The sequence below is a fragment of the Neovison vison genome, chromosome 10 (genome assembly GCF_020171115.1).
Source record: "Neovison vison isolate M4711 chromosome 10, ASM_NN_V1, whole genome shotgun sequence".
Classification (NCBI taxonomy): Eukaryota; Metazoa; Chordata; class Mammalia; order Carnivora; family Mustelidae; genus Neogale; species Neogale vison.
In genome coordinates, this window is record NC_058100.1 from 62,392,443 (window position 1) to 62,408,591 (window position 16,149).

General features: G+C 44.7%; 1 protein-coding gene across 2 annotated transcripts in view; it reads left to right on the forward strand.

Moving 5' to 3' along the window:
- The first annotated feature begins 166 nt into the window (after positions 1-166).
- KCNH1 (potassium voltage-gated channel subfamily H member 1) overlaps positions 167-16,149 on the forward strand; it is a 376,651-nt gene continuing 360,668 nt past the window's right edge. For both annotated transcript variants that reach the window (XM_044267467.1, XM_044267468.1), the window contains exon 1: positions 167-345. In XM_044267467.1, the coding sequence (XP_044123402.1) occupies positions 267-345 (79 nt within the window). In that variant the 5' untranslated portion in view covers positions 167-266. The remainder of the gene's footprint in view (positions 346-16,149) is intronic.

Consider the following 16,149-nt stretch of genomic DNA (forward strand, 5'->3'; position numbering starts at 1 on the left):
GGGCGCCCAGTCCCAGGCGCCGCGGCTCCCTCCGCCCACCCGGAAGCGGCTGCGGCTAGGCGAACCCCGCGCGAGTGCTCTGGAAGGGAGGCGCGAAGAGGGCGCGAGGGTGGCCGCGGGAGGGAGCCGCCGCCGCTGGCCGCCCGGGTCCCCGCGGGGCGCATGGGGCGCTTGGAGCTGGGATCGCGTGAGGGCCCGGCGCCCAGCTTCCTGCTGCTGTGAGAAGCCGCGCCGGGACGCCCCCAGGACCCCAAACTGCCGGGAGGATGACCATGGCCGGGGGCAGGAGAGGACTGGTGGCCCCGCAGAACACGTTTCTGGAGAACATTGTCCGGCGGTCCAGTGGTAAGAGGTGTATTCGGATTTCGGTTACCCAGGCTTTTCACCCGTGCCTCGATTGCCGTCGCCTCCCGCCGCTCGGCGCCAGCAGATGCAGTAGGACCCGGAGCTCTGCTGGGAGCCGCGGCGCGGGCGCCGGGGGCTGCCTCCCGGAGGCTGGGGTAGGTGGGTAGGGTGGGGCGAGGTCTGTGGGGCCCCGTCCCAAGAGGAGAGCTCTGCTGGGGACGCCTTTGGGGCTCTTCTCGCTTCTTCTCTGTCTCCTCTCCAGAGAGCGTGATAGCTGATGGGCAAAGTATTGGGAAAAGTGATGGGAAGCCGGACGCGGCAGGAGCGGCGGCGCGCTCCGCATCCGCACTGCCCACCCCGCCGCCGCGGCTCGTCGGGCTCCGGCTGCACCCTGGGCGCTGCCTCTCCCCAGGGAGACCCAGCAGCAGAGAAGGCCACTCGGGTCTGCGCCCCGGAGGGATGGGGGCGGCAGCTGCTTCCCACCTTCCATCGGGCAGCAGAAAAGTCCGAGGTGTGGGGACGCGGGGATATAGGGACGAGCGGCAGGTTACCCGGTTCCACCTCTTCACCCACCCACCCTCTTGGAGGTTAAGTTGAGGCTCCCGAGGGACAGAATCTCCTGGACTTATATGGGAAATGGAGCGCATAGGTGCGGAGCTGGCCAAAGGATCACAGGAACAAACCTGCCGTATAGTTCCTCTCTTCCATACCTTAGCGGTGTTTTATGCCTATAAATCTTGCTCAGCTCTCCATTCCCAAGCTCACCAAGTGTGTCAGTCTATCCCTTACCCAGTAAACCAGTGCTCTCCGCTCCTCTCTTTCTCTGTGGCATTAAGAGGGACCGTGTCGGGAAGCGCTAGACTGTGAGAGTTCTAGCAGCAGGGATGGAAAAGATCATTTCTGATACCTTTAGGACCCACAGCAAAGCATCCTGGCTAAAGCCCTGGCAGAGCAGTTAGGAGGTGGCATCTGGAAGGTGCGGTGCACACCCGTTCGTCACAGGACTGGATGGAAAGGGGCCAAGAGCGGAGATATCTTCACGGGATCTGGGACTCCTCTCCTTCCAGATGCAGAGGATACGAAGAGTTGACTGAGGAAATAGGTTTTAAAAATGCGGAAATATTGCAGCTTTAGAGCTTTCAGAAGGAGCTTGTGTTAAAACCATGGGCTTCTATTTGGATTTAGTTAGGGATTCAGGGGAAGAGCGTGAAAAGTGACTTAAGCCTCCAAGAAATGCTCTTTAATTAAAAAGTGATGTAAGGTTAGCTTGCAACAAAAAACTTGTCAACTATGATAACATATTATTGTGGATTATTTAAATATTTTAGAAATGATCCTTTATCGTGTGCCTCTGAAGAATAAGAGTATTGAAGAATTTCTGGTTGGTCACCTTTCCCTTCAATGTCTTGTCCACTCAAACTTAGTGAGGTGGCTTTTAGAAGAAGGGCACAGCTATGACCTGGGGATTCGAGGGGATGATAATTACTACATAAAGGGTCAAATGAATTCTTTTGTCATAAAAAAGCTAGAGGTGTTCATGCATTTTTAAAAATGAAATCACTGAGAGTTAACTTGCTGTGGTTATTGACCTGTTAGGGGCTGTGGAGACAGTCTTGCAGATTTGGGGATCCCAGTGTGCCTGACACCCAACTTTCTCATAAATATCAATGACAGTTCCATTTTGCAGGGGGCAGGGGGAGTGTGGTGTGAAGAGGCTGTGTTCTTTAAGGTATAGGGGAAAGCTTATGTTTAATGTGCATCATATAATGTTTTTGAGTGGAGAGAGAGGTAAGAATCTTATATGGAACAGTCATAAGTTTCATTGGGCTTGTAGGAGGACCTTAAGAATAGTGGAACCAGGGGCACCTGGGTGATTCAGTCCGAGGAGTGTCTCACTCTTGGTTTTATCTCAGGTCATGATCTCAGGGTCCTGGGATCAACATCTGTGGTGGGCTCCCCAGTCAGTGGGGAGTCTGCTTAAGGATTCCCCCTCCCTCTGCTTCTTCCCTGCTTGCACTTTCTGTCTCTCTTTCTAAAATTACATAAATCTTAAAAAGCAAAAAGAATGGTGAAATACCACGCAAACATAAAATGAATCTTGGAGCTGAGACGGCAGATTACTCTAGTTGATTTTCTTAGAACCACTTCTCTCTAAGCATATATAGAATGTCAATAGACTAAGTCGCTGGGAATATTTTTAGTGTTGGCATTTTAATTTCACCAATTCCAACAGCTTGACTTCAGTTAACCACCCAACCAAACAGCATCAACAACACAAACAAAACATCCTAGGAGAGCTGGATGAATTTTTTAAATTATCTATTATTTCAGAAGAAAATATTCTGGTCTTGACACGTGGGATATAAGCTTTTAGTGATCCCTTTCACCACATTTCCAAAACACAAATAGAAGAAAAATATGTGGACTCATGGAACTATCACAATATCTCCATGCATTATTTTATTTTACTGTGATGGAAAAAGTCTATTTAAAAATATTGATTGTCTCCTCCCCAAATCCACTAGCCTTTTTTTGGACATTACGGTATTGAAATAGCAGTTTACCTTTAAATAGCAATACTTTTTGGATCATCTTTATTAAGCATTTTCTCCCAGTGGTCTTATTGCAGTATTTTTGTTCATCGTTTACAGATCAGAAAACAGCCTAGGAATAGTAAATGACTTATTCAAAGTGGGAGGCACACAGTGCCTGACGCAGGAGGTCTTTGGAGGCTATCATTCATCATTGTTTTTCCAGCCATAAGATTTAGCATGTGTAACTACTGTTATCCTTAAAAAACAACAAAACAAAACAACTACTCTCATATGTTTATGGATAATAAAACTGGCTTTGTCTTGGGCCATTTGAATATCTGGTGTCTGGAATATTATAACCTGTAGTGTTTGCTGCTATGTTGTCTGCCTCTCCTTCCCCATCTTTGTATACATGAAGAAAGTGAAGCAAGCACATTTCCTCAAATATTTAAGGGCAGAGCGGATGAGACCCAAAGTCCCTTGACCCCAGTGTCGTGTTCCTCATGGTACATTCTGCAACGACCTTCTTGTATTACCATTATGTTCTCTAGAGAAGCTTGATTTCCCAGTGGAGATTGAATAAAAATGTTATAACAACAAGAACACATTCATTTTGGCTAACAGCCACACTGCCACATCCAAACAGAGTAACAGGGCAAAGGAGAAGCTAATTCTGTTTTAAGGAAGGGCAGCAGTTTCACCTTTGTCCATGGGTTAACTGAAGTCACCTGCAGGGTAACAGGCCCTTACTGATTCAAGCACCTGTCATAAAGTATTAAATAACTTGTGCATCATATATGCAAGCAGAAGAGGAGCAGTGTCTCCATTTTAGAATTTTAAGACCTGAGAATCTTGGGACACCTGGGTGGCTCAGTCAGTTAGAAGTTTCCTTTCAGCTCAGGTCATGATCCCTAGGTCCTGAAATCGGGTCCTGCATCAGCTCCCTGCTCAGTGGGGAGCCTGCTTCTCCCTCTCCTGCTTCCCTTGCTTGTGCTCTCTTACTCTTTCTTTCAAATAAACAAATAAAAATCTTAAAAAAAAAGAATCCTTAAGTTAAGTAATTTACCTCTAGTTAGTAAAAGGCAGAGTTAGAAAATGCAGTTAGAGGCCCGTCAGGGACTAGTCAGCAGCTCTGACAGGTTTGTTCATTTGAAAAGGACTTATTGAGCCCATTTCTTGAACACCGGGGATATAGTGGGAATCCAGAAACCCTCCTTACCCCTTAGAATTCTACATTCGAATGAATCTTGGTCCAAGCACCTTTCCACAGGTGTTTCTGCCTGGAGCTCTTATTTAGGCCTGACATTGTGTTAAAAAAATTAAATACAGAGGAAACACAATGAAAAAAAAATTTTTTTTAAGGTGTTTAATTGTCCTTGATGGGACTAAAATCTAGTTTAACTTTTTCTGAAGACCATTTGGAGGAGAGATACAGTCATTATCTGTGGTTTGGATAGTTGCAAGTGGTTAGCAGGAATAAGTGACTATGCCCCAGATTTTGCTTCTGATCATGTCGGTGATCATTTCAAATCCTCCTTTTGACTTTCTAACCAGCCTGTTTCTCTTTATATTCATGATTGGAAAGTGTTTTTCCAGAACATTTTTTGATGGTTGCTTAAATTCAGTCATTTACTCTCTTAGGAAGGCTGGCAGACTTTAGTGCCAGAAAACTACAAAAATATTACCCTAAATGGTCCCATCCTAGGCAGAACATATGTTTTAATGTTCGGAAACCTGTATCAAACAATTGTAGGTGCCAGTAAGAATCCATGCACATTAGCAGGAGTGAAACGTAGCACATTCTGGTACAGATTTCTGTACATGTATAATTTACAGATTGCTAAATCAGCTGTGTTTTTGTATAGTGTTAAGTTGGTTCAGGTTGTTGATATAATTAGTACACAAACAGGATGAAAGCCGCGGGTAATGTTGTGTCTCCTAGATATGTTGAGCCACGATAATATTTATAAAACAGAAAACTGGTTAAAATCCATTGTTGCTCTGAAAGGGGACTAGTTGGTAATCTGGATTATTACCAGCTCAGTGGATCCTGTTTTTTTTTCATGTAATGTGTTCTAAGATAACCTTCAGCCAAGGCTCTGCTCTCTTGCTCTGAAAGCGTCAAAGAGTTAATTCTGGTGATTGATATCAGCTCGGAGGTGGGGAGGATAAAGGCTTCTGAGTTAACGTGAGGCAATAACATTTCCATACTCCATGGTTTTTATGAAATCCTTCTATTTTGATAATCGATCATAAAAGAAGAAAAGCATTTGAGGAGCATTGTGGACGATTTGGATTTTTGCCTTTGTTCTGACACCAGCTCTTCATTTATGATCGGGCCTTATTTGACAGTGGTTTCTCCAGCATTACGGTGAAGTTCCTCAGTTTTCCCCCCTCCCCACCCCCGCCTCCGTCCTTTATTTTTGGTTAATGGCTTGTACGCAAACCCTTAAAAAATACCTGTTATTTTTTCAAAGGAACCACTTTTGTGAAGTGAGTGTCTACTTTGTATGTTTAGGATATTTGGATCATTTGTTATTGTTTTGGGTTTTGTTCTGTTTTGTTTCTTTAAGTGGCCGCACCTGTAACTGGTGAGAAAGAGAAATAGAATCATAGAATCTTAGGTCTGAAAGGACATTGTTTACTATTCATTTTCCAGTGTTCCAATGTCTCCAGAACCTCCCTCTCAGTTTATCCAGCCCATGCTTGAATAGCTTCAGGGATGGGACACTCACTTTCTTACAAGGATTGTTTTGCTTTTAAGTAACTGATTGTGAACAGGTGTCTCTTCCCTCCCCTTTGCCTTCCTTTGCCTTCCCTCCCCTCCCCTTCTTTTCTCTTTTTTCCTCCCTCCCCCTCTTCTTCCTCCTTTTTCTTTTCTTGTTGTTATTCTTTGGTCTCACCCAAATCTGTCCCTTTACAGCTCTGCTCTGTTTGAGGTATGCCTCATAGAACAAAACTGACCTAGTTCACTCTTTTCTTCCACCCAAGAACCAGTTTTTTTTTTTTTTTTTTTTTTGGTAGTAGTTATTTGGTAATAGTTGTCCTACCTTGATTCTTCCCCCCCTGCTTTTTTAACCTTTTTGATTGCTTAATACCACAACAGAAAAGCACATAAAATAATTTTGTTATTATTTTATATACATTTGTATAAAGTAAATACTGTGCTGTTGCCATCTATGCCAAGAAATAGAATCCTGCCAGCTCTCCAGAAGCCCCCGGAACCCTTCCTAATCCCAGCTCTCTTATCTCCCAAAGGGAGCCATCTTTTGATTTTATTCTGATCACTTTCTTGCTTTTCCTCCTAGCTTTACCACCTTGTTTTGTATTTCTGAATACCCATAGGTTAATTTCTTATCTGTTGCTGAGGTTTATATGTGTGGGGCCACAGAGTGTGTGTTCTCTGGTCAGCTGGAGATTTGCCCATTTTGTTACAGGTGCCATTGGTTCATTTTCGCTGTGATGTCATAGTTGATTGTATGACTATACTACACATTTTATTTACCTCTTCTGTTCTTGATGGACATACATTGGTTCACAAACTGGCCCCTGGACACGGAGGGCGAGGATATACCGAAGAAAGAGGCAGAGCACTTCAGATTGGTAGCTGGCAGGTTTAGTCAACAAGGGAACTTACTTCAGAAGCTTGTCTTGGGCTGCTGAAAGTCAAGTAGATCTCTACCCCCACTGCCAGAATCTCAAAAGTTTATATACAGGCCTTAACTGGGGTCAGCCATATATACAGCCCACATGGTATCTACCCCTTACTGTCTCAGGGCTACATACTTGGAATGGCTCCCCCCGTGGGAGCTATGAACAGAACGTACATTTCCAGGGCAGGGGAAAGGGTGAGGTGCCTCTGATTGCCTGGGTCCATCTGGCAGGTCAACTAGTGGTCACGTCATCTCCATGACTTCCTCCAGCAACTTGTGAGTTGTTTCGAGTCATGCTATTCGTGCTGCTGCAGACATTCTTGGACATGTCTTTCTGGACACGTGGGCACAGGTTTCTCTTGTGTAGATACTGGATATGTATGGTTTACTGTGGTTGAAGCTGCCCGCCAGTTGTTTGAAGGATCTGTATCAACTCACCATCCCACCCTGGGCAAAGAGAGAGCTCCCACCACTCCACCTCCTTGCCAACATTTGGAATTTTTGTCTTTTTTCTCTTTGGTAGTGACATTGGCCAAAGAGTCTCATAACTCCTAAAACAGGGTCATTTAGAGTTATGTTAATAGTGAGCACATGAACAAAATGAAATGAAAACGAAACTTGCTCTTGTCCTTGGGAAGGCATCAGCATCTAGTGTGTTTTGAAATGTTCTCACAGTCTGAACTCCCTCACACACGCTGGTGGATGACCTGAAAGACTAGCACAGTTAGAATTGTGTGCGAAGGGTGCATGCAGGGGTGCGTGCTTGCAGACATGCATGTGGGTGTGTGTATTTAGGAACTCCATTTTCTTAAACTGAGAATCACTAAACCCCAGGGATGGAGATTGTGGGAGAATCAGAGCTGGAAGTGAGAAGGAAATAGGAAGTGAATGAGTTAGGTTTATTTTAGTGGAAGATGGAAAATGACTGATGGAAAGAAGGGCAGAGATGAAGGAGGAATGAAAAATCAAAGATAAAGTAAAATGAAAAGTAAAGGCTTGCTCATGGGTTCAGCTTCACAAGCATGGTGGACCTCCTTTGTGTCTCATACTGAGCTAGAGGCTGAGTGTACCAAAAGGAGGAGGACTTTTGTGATATTGGGGTTCGTTGAGGGATTTATGATAAAGACCAACACGCCCTATAAACCTGGAAAGATTTAAGAAATGTTACGTCAGCTGAACACACACTACATTTTTTCCCCTTATAAATGCCTCACCCCCAAATTATTCTTAGATTTTTACAGCCATTTCTTTTTCTGCGAGATGAAATGTGGGATGACTAGATCGCTGAAGTCAGTTTAATGAAGATTGCAGAATGTGTGAATCTTTGTTTCGGTGGGTAGAAGTTCTCCTAAAAAAATCTTATTCCTCTGGGATATCTCATTGCTCTGACTTCTTTGGCATGCTCTCTTGGTTTGTTCACCCATTGTGAGTTTTCAGCTGTTGACTTTAAAAATAAAACAGTTATTTTACCAGCAGAAGTGGGTTGTTTCAGGAATAGCAGAGAATTGCAATTTGGGACAAGCAGGCTATGGCAGAAATGACAGGATAGTCCAACAGAGGAGAGGAACGTTGTTTTATGGAGAAGAAGGAGGAAGTTGGAAGGGGTTGTTTCAAACAAACATTCATGGGAGAAAGGCAAAAATTCAGGGTGATGATGGTTTCTCATTGGCTGAGTTGCTGAGGTGGTCAGTTCTTACAGGAGACAGTGTACTTTGTTCCCTATTGGGCCTGTAGCTGATGATGATTCTTTGCTGTTGAGGATTCTTCTGTTGGGGGTTTGTCTGTAATGGACAGTTTGGTTTTTTTTTGTTTTTGTTTTTGTTTTTTTTATGTTGTTAGTCACCATACAGTACATCATTAGTTGTTTTTCTTTTACATCACTGGTTTTTGATGTAGTGTTCCATGACCCATTATATGCATAAAACCACCAGTGGTCATTAGAACACATGCCTGCCTTAATACTCATCACTGGGCTACCACATCCCCCTCCTCCTCCCCTCTGAAACCCTCAAATTGTTTCCTGGAGTCCATAGTCTCTCATGGTTCATCTCCTCCTTTGATCTGCCCTGCTTCAGTTTTCCCTTCCTTCCTCTAATGTCCTCCATGCTATTTCTTATGTTCCACATATGAGTGAAACCATATGACAGTTGTCTTTCTCTGCTTGACTTATTTCACTGAGCATAATCCCTTCCAGTTCCATCCATATTGATGCAAATGGTGGGCATTCATCCTTCCTGACGGCTGAGTAATATTCCATTGTATATATGAAGCCCATTTTCTCAAATCTATAATGGACAGTTCTTGATGTTGAATGGTACCGTGGGAGAGCTCCCCTTTCTGGGCTCTCCACTCGCATTTTAGTAAGGTGTCCCTTTTCTAATTTTCGCACAGCATGAGCTAGATGCTGGGATTTGTTTGGTGCTCTGGTGGTTCTCCATGTGCATGCAGTCTTGGCGAACCCACTGTGCTCTGACCAACTTTAGCATCTCCTCAGTTTTCATGGTCTCTGCTCTAACAGCTCCCCATTGCTGTTAATGATCAACTACCAAAAACTCTTCTGATTGGGTATTAGAGAGATGTGCCAGTGATCAGGATGTTTGCTTACTCATCCTGAGATTGCTCATTTTGAAATTTCAAATGACAGTCTTTTGGTTAGTCCTGTGTTGCATAAAGCTGAGTTTGCAAACTAACAGAGTCAATTATTCTTCTTTTTTAATTTATTTTTATTTTTTTTAAAGATCTTATTTATTTATTTGACAGAGAGAAATCACAAGTAGGCAGAGAGGCAGGCAGAGAGAGAGAGAGGGAAGCAGGCTCCCTGCTGAGCAGAGAGCCCAATGCGGGACTCGATCCCAGGACTCTGAGATCATGACCTGAGCCGAAGGCAGCGGCTCAACCCACTGAGCCACCCAGGCGCCCTCTTCTTCTTTTTTTAGATTTTTATTTATTTATTTGAAAGAGAGAGAGAGAGAGAGAGCAAGAGAGAGCATGAGAGCGGGTAGTGGCAGAAGGAAAGGGAGAAACAGACTCCTTGGTGAGCTGGGAGCCTGATGGCGGGGCTCGGTCCCCGGACCCTGGGATAATGACCTGAGCCGAAGGCAGATGCTTAACTGACTGAATCACTGGAAAGGCCCCTGACTCAATTCTATAATTATTAATGTAATTGTAACTGAGAGTGCCCCCAAACCATCACTTCTCACATCGTTTTAAAGGTCTTGTGATGATATCAGGTGCTTCTATAAAGAATGGCCTCTCCTTCCTCCTCCTTCTCTGAAAGCAACAAACAAGCATAGGCACCCTGCCCTGACATTCAGGGGCTGGGGTCAGCATCTGGAAGATGTTTAGCTCCTGCTTGAGTTTGGTTTTTATTGTATATTACACAACCATGGCAAAGAAGATGGAGTTAATTTGAATGATAAGACTGAATTTATTTTATCTAAATAGATTTTTTTAAAAAGATTTTATTTATTTGTCAGAGAGAGAGAGAGAGCATAATCCGGAGAGCAGCAGGGAGAGGGAGCAAGGAGCCCAATGTGGGACTCAATCCCAGGACCGTGGGATTGTGACCTAAGCTGAAGGCAGATGCTTAACCAACTGAGCCAGCCAGGCACCCCTCTAAATATATTTTTCAGTTTCAGTTTTTTGTTTGTTTGTTTGTTTCTTCTCAGCATTATTGGTATCAAATTGACTAGAGCTCTATCATGACAGTTGTGCTCTGAGCCTCTTCTTGGGTCACTGTCCTGCCCATTTTCTCTTTGCCTCCCTGGAGCCAAAGAGAACTGCTCTGTGTCTGTGAGGCTGACTTGGACGGATTATGTCCATAGGCTCCCCTGCTTTCTGGCTTCTGGCTGGCTTCAGCTTGTGGGGTGTGCCACCATGGGATGGGAGGGAGAATTTATTTACTCTGTGCTATTTATTCTTCCAGTTTCCCCCCTCCCTCCCTATCTCCTTCCCTCCATTATAGACTAGCTGTTTTGCCTTGATGAATGGTTACACATCCAGCTCACTCTCTTTGGGTTTGGGGAGGGTTGAATGTCTTACTAACCCTGGGGGTGCTCCGTGTCCCTCAAGTTTCCTCAGAGGTGTTCTGGGGGGGGGCAGGCAGCAGCCAGCTGGTACCCCCTCTTAAGATCTGATTATGCATGTCTCTTCCGTATTCTTGGTTCTGGGACATCAACTGGGTAGCTGCAAACCTACCCTGCTGGGAGCATTTCCCTCAGAAATCGGCAAATAGTATATATCATTTGCTGCTGCTGGCACCTCACACTTGCCTTTGTAAATAGTTGCGTCATTAAACACTCCTCTAGCTAACTAATTGAGTGTGCCATTTCCCTGCCAGGACTGATGGACAGAACCAGTCACTTGTTCTCTGGATCAAGTACTTTCTCAACCTTCTGTCCAGACCAGCTGTAATTCAAGGGGTTGAACTTGGTCAGGGGTGTGTGTGTGTTCAGGTACTTCTTTCAGCTTCATGAAAAGCACCTGTGTTCTGCCTGCTGAAGACAGCAAGTCCTTGCTTTTCTGAACGGCAAGTTGGTCATCTGGAGGCTGGAGAGCTGCTTTCACTTTCCTTCTCCGTCTTTCTTCACTGTCATGATCTCAGAAGTCACGGAAGACCATAAGTAAACTGAGAGTTTACCAGAGACGGAAAGCAGGAACCGCTAGTTAGGAGCACTATTAGATTAGAGTTATTGGGGGGCGCCTGGGTGGCTCAGTGGGTTAAGCCGCTGCCTTTGGCTCAGGTCATGATCTCAGGGTCCTGGGATCGAGTCCCGCATCGGGCTCTCTGCTCAGCAGGGAGCCTGTTTCCCTCTCTCTCTCTGCCTGCCTCTCCATCTACTTGTGATTCCTGTCAAATAAATACATAAAATCTTTGAAAAAAAAAAAGATTAGAGTTATTGGTTACAGTTGTGACCTTGGATAGATGGCCTTTCTCACATGTGTGCCTGGCCAAGTGCCTGAGGTTTGCATGCTTTGCCTACTCTGACCTTCAGGGTGACTCTTGTCCTGTGGGTGCTTCTGTTATTGCCACTCTACCCTTGCAGATGCTGAGGTTTAAAGACACTAAGTCAATGGCCCTCAGTTAATTTCTAATAGTAGAATCTCTGGGACTCGTTAAGAACACAGATTCTCGGGTCACCTGGGTGGCTCAGTGGGTTAAGCCGCTGCCTTTGGCTCAGGTCAGGATCTCAGGGTCCTGGGATCGCGTCCTGCGTCGGGCTCTCTGCTCAGCAGGGAGCCTGCTTCCTCCTCTCTCTCTCTCTGCCTGCCTCTCTGCCTACTTGTGATCTCTGTCAAATAAATAAATAAAATCTTTAAAAAAAAAAAAAAAGAACACAGATTCTCAGGCCCTCATCCCGGGTGCATCAGAATCTCTGGGCGAGGGCCCAGCAGCTGTGTTTTCCTGAGCCTTCCACGCAGCTCTGAAGGCTGTCGCAGCAGAGAACCACTGCTTTGAGACCCACCCAGGTGGTTTTTTACTTGAGAGCCACAGGGTTGGCTGCTCGGTGAGTGGATGGAGGAGGGTGCCTGTTGGAGGGTGAGTGTACCTTTTCACTCACTGAAATAGCCTTTTGGTTACTGTTCCAGTTTTTTTTTTTTTTTAAGATTTTATTTATTTATTTGACAGACAGAGATCACAAGTAGGCAGAGAGGCAGGCAGAGAGAGAGGAGGAAGCAGGCTCCCCGCTAAGCAGAGAGCCCGATGCGGGGCTCTATCTCAGGACTCTGGGATCATGACCCAAGCGGAAGGCAGAGGCTTTAACCCACTGAGCCACTCAGGTGCCCCTGTTCCAGTTTCTCTAACATGCCCTTCCTGCCTCAAGTGGCAGCTAATGTTTCAGGGTGTGAAATCTCTCCAGGGACCTGTGGGGCCCTGTTAGCCCCTTCTGTGGCCAGATTCCTCTGGAATTTTGAAATTGTGGTTTCCTGTGCTGCACGTTTACTCCCCATCAACTTTTCATCTCCCGGAAACAGAGTTCATGCCTTCTCTTTGTTGTTGTGTATATTCCTTTCAGTTTTCAAGCTGTCATTCCAGAGCGAGGGGATACGTGGCGTGATCCATCAGCCGTTTTGAAGTGGTAACTGATACCTTCTGAAGACCAAGGATTCCCTCAACTCTAGTCATTCTCCCTCTGTCAGATGAAATGACACCTGATGTTTTTCCCACCTAGCGAGCACAGCCAGGGATTGTGCTCCGGCTGGACTTTCAGAGTGTGCCATTTTTCTCTGTTGTTCTTTTTTTTTTTTTTTTGATGGAGAGAGCAAGAGACATAAGCAGGCAGAGCAGCAGAGGGAGAGGGAGAAGCAGGCTCCCCACTGAGCAGGGAGTCTGATGTGGGGCTCGATCCCAGGACCCTGGGATCATGACTTGAGCCGAAGATAGTTGCTTAATCAACTGAGCTACCTAGGTGCCCCTCTCTGTTCTTGACAATGACAGAACTAAAACAATTTAGTGATGACTTTGATGTTCTTTATTCAAGAGAAAAGCAATGCATGGACTGGGGGAGTGCCGTGCCTCACAAGTGGCAGAGGCTCTTCTGGAGGGATTTGAGGGCAAGAGCAGTTTTTATAGAAGAGGTAATGTGGAAACAGGGCAGCATGATGGATTAGGAGGTCAGGGGGTTTCCTCACGAGACTAAAAGGTCTTGTTTTCTAAGTAAGGTAGGCTAACTACAGCTGAGTTGGATGATTGGGATTGGTGTGTCCTTGACAGTGAGATGTAAGTGGGCTAACTTAAGTTTACATTTGTGACATGGACTGGGCGACTGGTGCAGCCACCATTTTGTGGGTCCCAGCGTATGAATTAGCTATCCCTCTTCCCAACTTCCCAATCCCTGCTTTCCTGTTGTCTCTAGTTATGCCTTCTCTTTGAATTTTCTGGTTTTCTTCTTTTTCTCTATCTCCCTCTGGCTCTTGGTCTCTGTCTCTCTCCTCAATCTCTCCTGCATGCTCTTCCGGTGGGCTTATGTTCTCTGCTCACTCACCCTCTAGGTCTTGCTGTAGGTGTCTTGCTCTTGGGTGCCCATTCTCCAGCTGCGACTCACACTCTAGTACTCCCTGTTGGCTGTCTTCCATCTCCCGCACCCCTCACCAATACTCCCTGTCCTCCCATTCCCTCTTTCTCTCCTCTCTCCTTCTGTCCTTCTGCTCATCTCGCCCTACTGCTGCTTGCCACAGATTTTCTCTGTTTTCTGTCTCTGCTGCTCTCTGCATTTTGTCTAGATCCCCGAGTGTCTGTCTTGATCTCTGCCACCTGTGTTCATCACTGTCTGTCATCTTGCTTCATCTCATTCCTGTCTCTCTTTGACTGTAGTCTCTGCCTCCATCTCTCCATCTCTGCCTTTGTCTCTCTGCCTCTTTTGGTCCAGTCCTGTCCTCACCTGCCTCAATAGATGCTCTTCTGTGTATCCATCTGAGTGCCTTGCTTCTCTCCCAAGACCTCCTTTCTCCATTTACTGACTAGCATGTACAGGATCAACTGTTTAGACCTCTTGGCCTTATTGTCTTAGTTTTTGTTCTGAGAGAATCTAATTGGTTCAGCCCTGCCTATGGGTTGGTTGGGCAGTTGTCCCCTTCTGGTCTCGTGTGCTGTGACTGGGACCTGGGTGGGCGATGGGGAGGGTAGGGAGTTATGTGATGTGTAGACTGTGGTAGGTACAGCTGGGCTGGGGAGGTCAGCAGAGCTTTTAGACACACAGCTATGTCCCCTGTACTCCTTCTGTGTCTGGGACAATGTAGATACTCCAGTATTTGTTGTATTAAACTGAGCTGCTCTGAGATCCCTTCCATTTACCTTGGTACTATACTTTAGCTTCACTGAGCTGTTTACCAAGAAAGTTCTAAAGATTTTATTTATTCATTTGTCAGGGAGAGAGAGAGAGAGAGCACAAGCAGGGGGAGCAGCCAGCAGGGGGAGAAACAGGCTCCCTGCTGAGCAAAGATCCCAGTACCCTGGGATCATGACTTGAGCTGAAGGCAGACGCTTAACTGTCTGAGCCAGCCAGGTGTCCCACCAAGAAAGTTTTAAAATAACACAGGAGGCAAATGTAAAACTAATTAAAAAAAGAATTTTCTAACACTATATAATATTCTATACTGCTTACTTTGAGTTACTTTTTTTTTTAAGTTCTGGGAATCAAATTTTTACATGTTCTTCAATGATGGTCAATGAGTTTTGTTAAAAATGCCTATAATATGTATAGATATAAAAATTATCTTGACTATAAAATGAGAATAAAACACCTACTTGATTAATCTGTTTCACCATTTGTTAGCAACTGAGGACACCAATAAATATTTCTTCCCAGTAATTCAACATATCACTGACCGCTTATTTATTATGTAAACTGTCATTGAATCATAAAAAATCTACACTTTTAACACAATTTCATGGGGTTTTGTTCCCTTCCATCCTGCTTATAAAACTGATTCATCTGTTTTTATTGTTTTAAAATCCTTTGAGTAAAGGTAGAGGTCATGTTTCTGAAACCATGTACTTAGAGGTAACTACCCAGTAAACAGAGTTTTGAGTTTGCTCTTCAAACTGAAGCCTCTCTTTCCATTGTAATTTACTGACTTAATCAAAGTGTATTTATGGGGGTACCTGGGTGGCTCAGTGGGTTAAAGCCTCTGCCTTTGGCTCAGGTCATGGTCCCAGGGTCCTGGGATCGAGCCCCACATTGGGCTCTCTGCTTGGTGGGGAGCCTGCTTCTCCCACCCTCCCTGCCTGCCTCTCTGCCTACTTGTGATCTCTGTCTGTCAAATAAATTAAAAAAAAATCTTCAAAGTGTATTTATGTAGAATATTAAAGTTAGAGGCAAAACAAGTGATTATCGAATCTCTTGGGAGTTTGATTTATAATGTGCCAATATTGGGCCCTTTATAATTTAGACGAGTCATTTTCATGGAATTTTATTGTTGAAAAACACAATAGAGTCAGAACATCACTTCTGCTGGTATTAAGATTTTAGGTATTTTATGTAGGTGTGTCATACTGACCTAGCTCTTATTTCTCTCATCCCATCCTCTCCATTCTTCCAAATATTACCATATCTCAATCTTTTTTGTGTTTCTAAAAATTAATTTCTGGTATAGATTTTATTTAGGTTCAGGCAAGTTGAACTATTGTTTTCTTGTCTTTGTCTAGTGCTTATGTACATACTTCTTGTTCTCATCATTTATCTCAGTGATTTCTTTTAATTGTTTTTCTAGTGTTTTGAAAGAAAGGAAAAGATAATTAAAGAAAAATATTTTTATTTATTTATTTGACAGAGAACTCGAGAGCAGCAGGTTGAGGGAGAGGGAAAAGCAGGCTCCCTGGTGAGCAAGGAGCCCAATGTAGGGCTCGATCCCAGGCCCTTGGGATCATGACCTGAGCCAAAGGCAGCCGCTTAACTGACTGAGTCCTGCAGGCCCCCCAGAAAAAGATGATTTTACTCAAACTACTTTTTGTAAGCACACTGATATCCTTAGTGATCTGTAACAGTGAAAGTATTCCAAAGATGTGTTCCCTTCTAAGAAAAATACCTCTAGTTCTTAGAAGCATATTGTGAAATTTATATTGTAGGCCTCTAAATAACCAGTGTGCGCAGGGAACAATAATACATTACCATGAA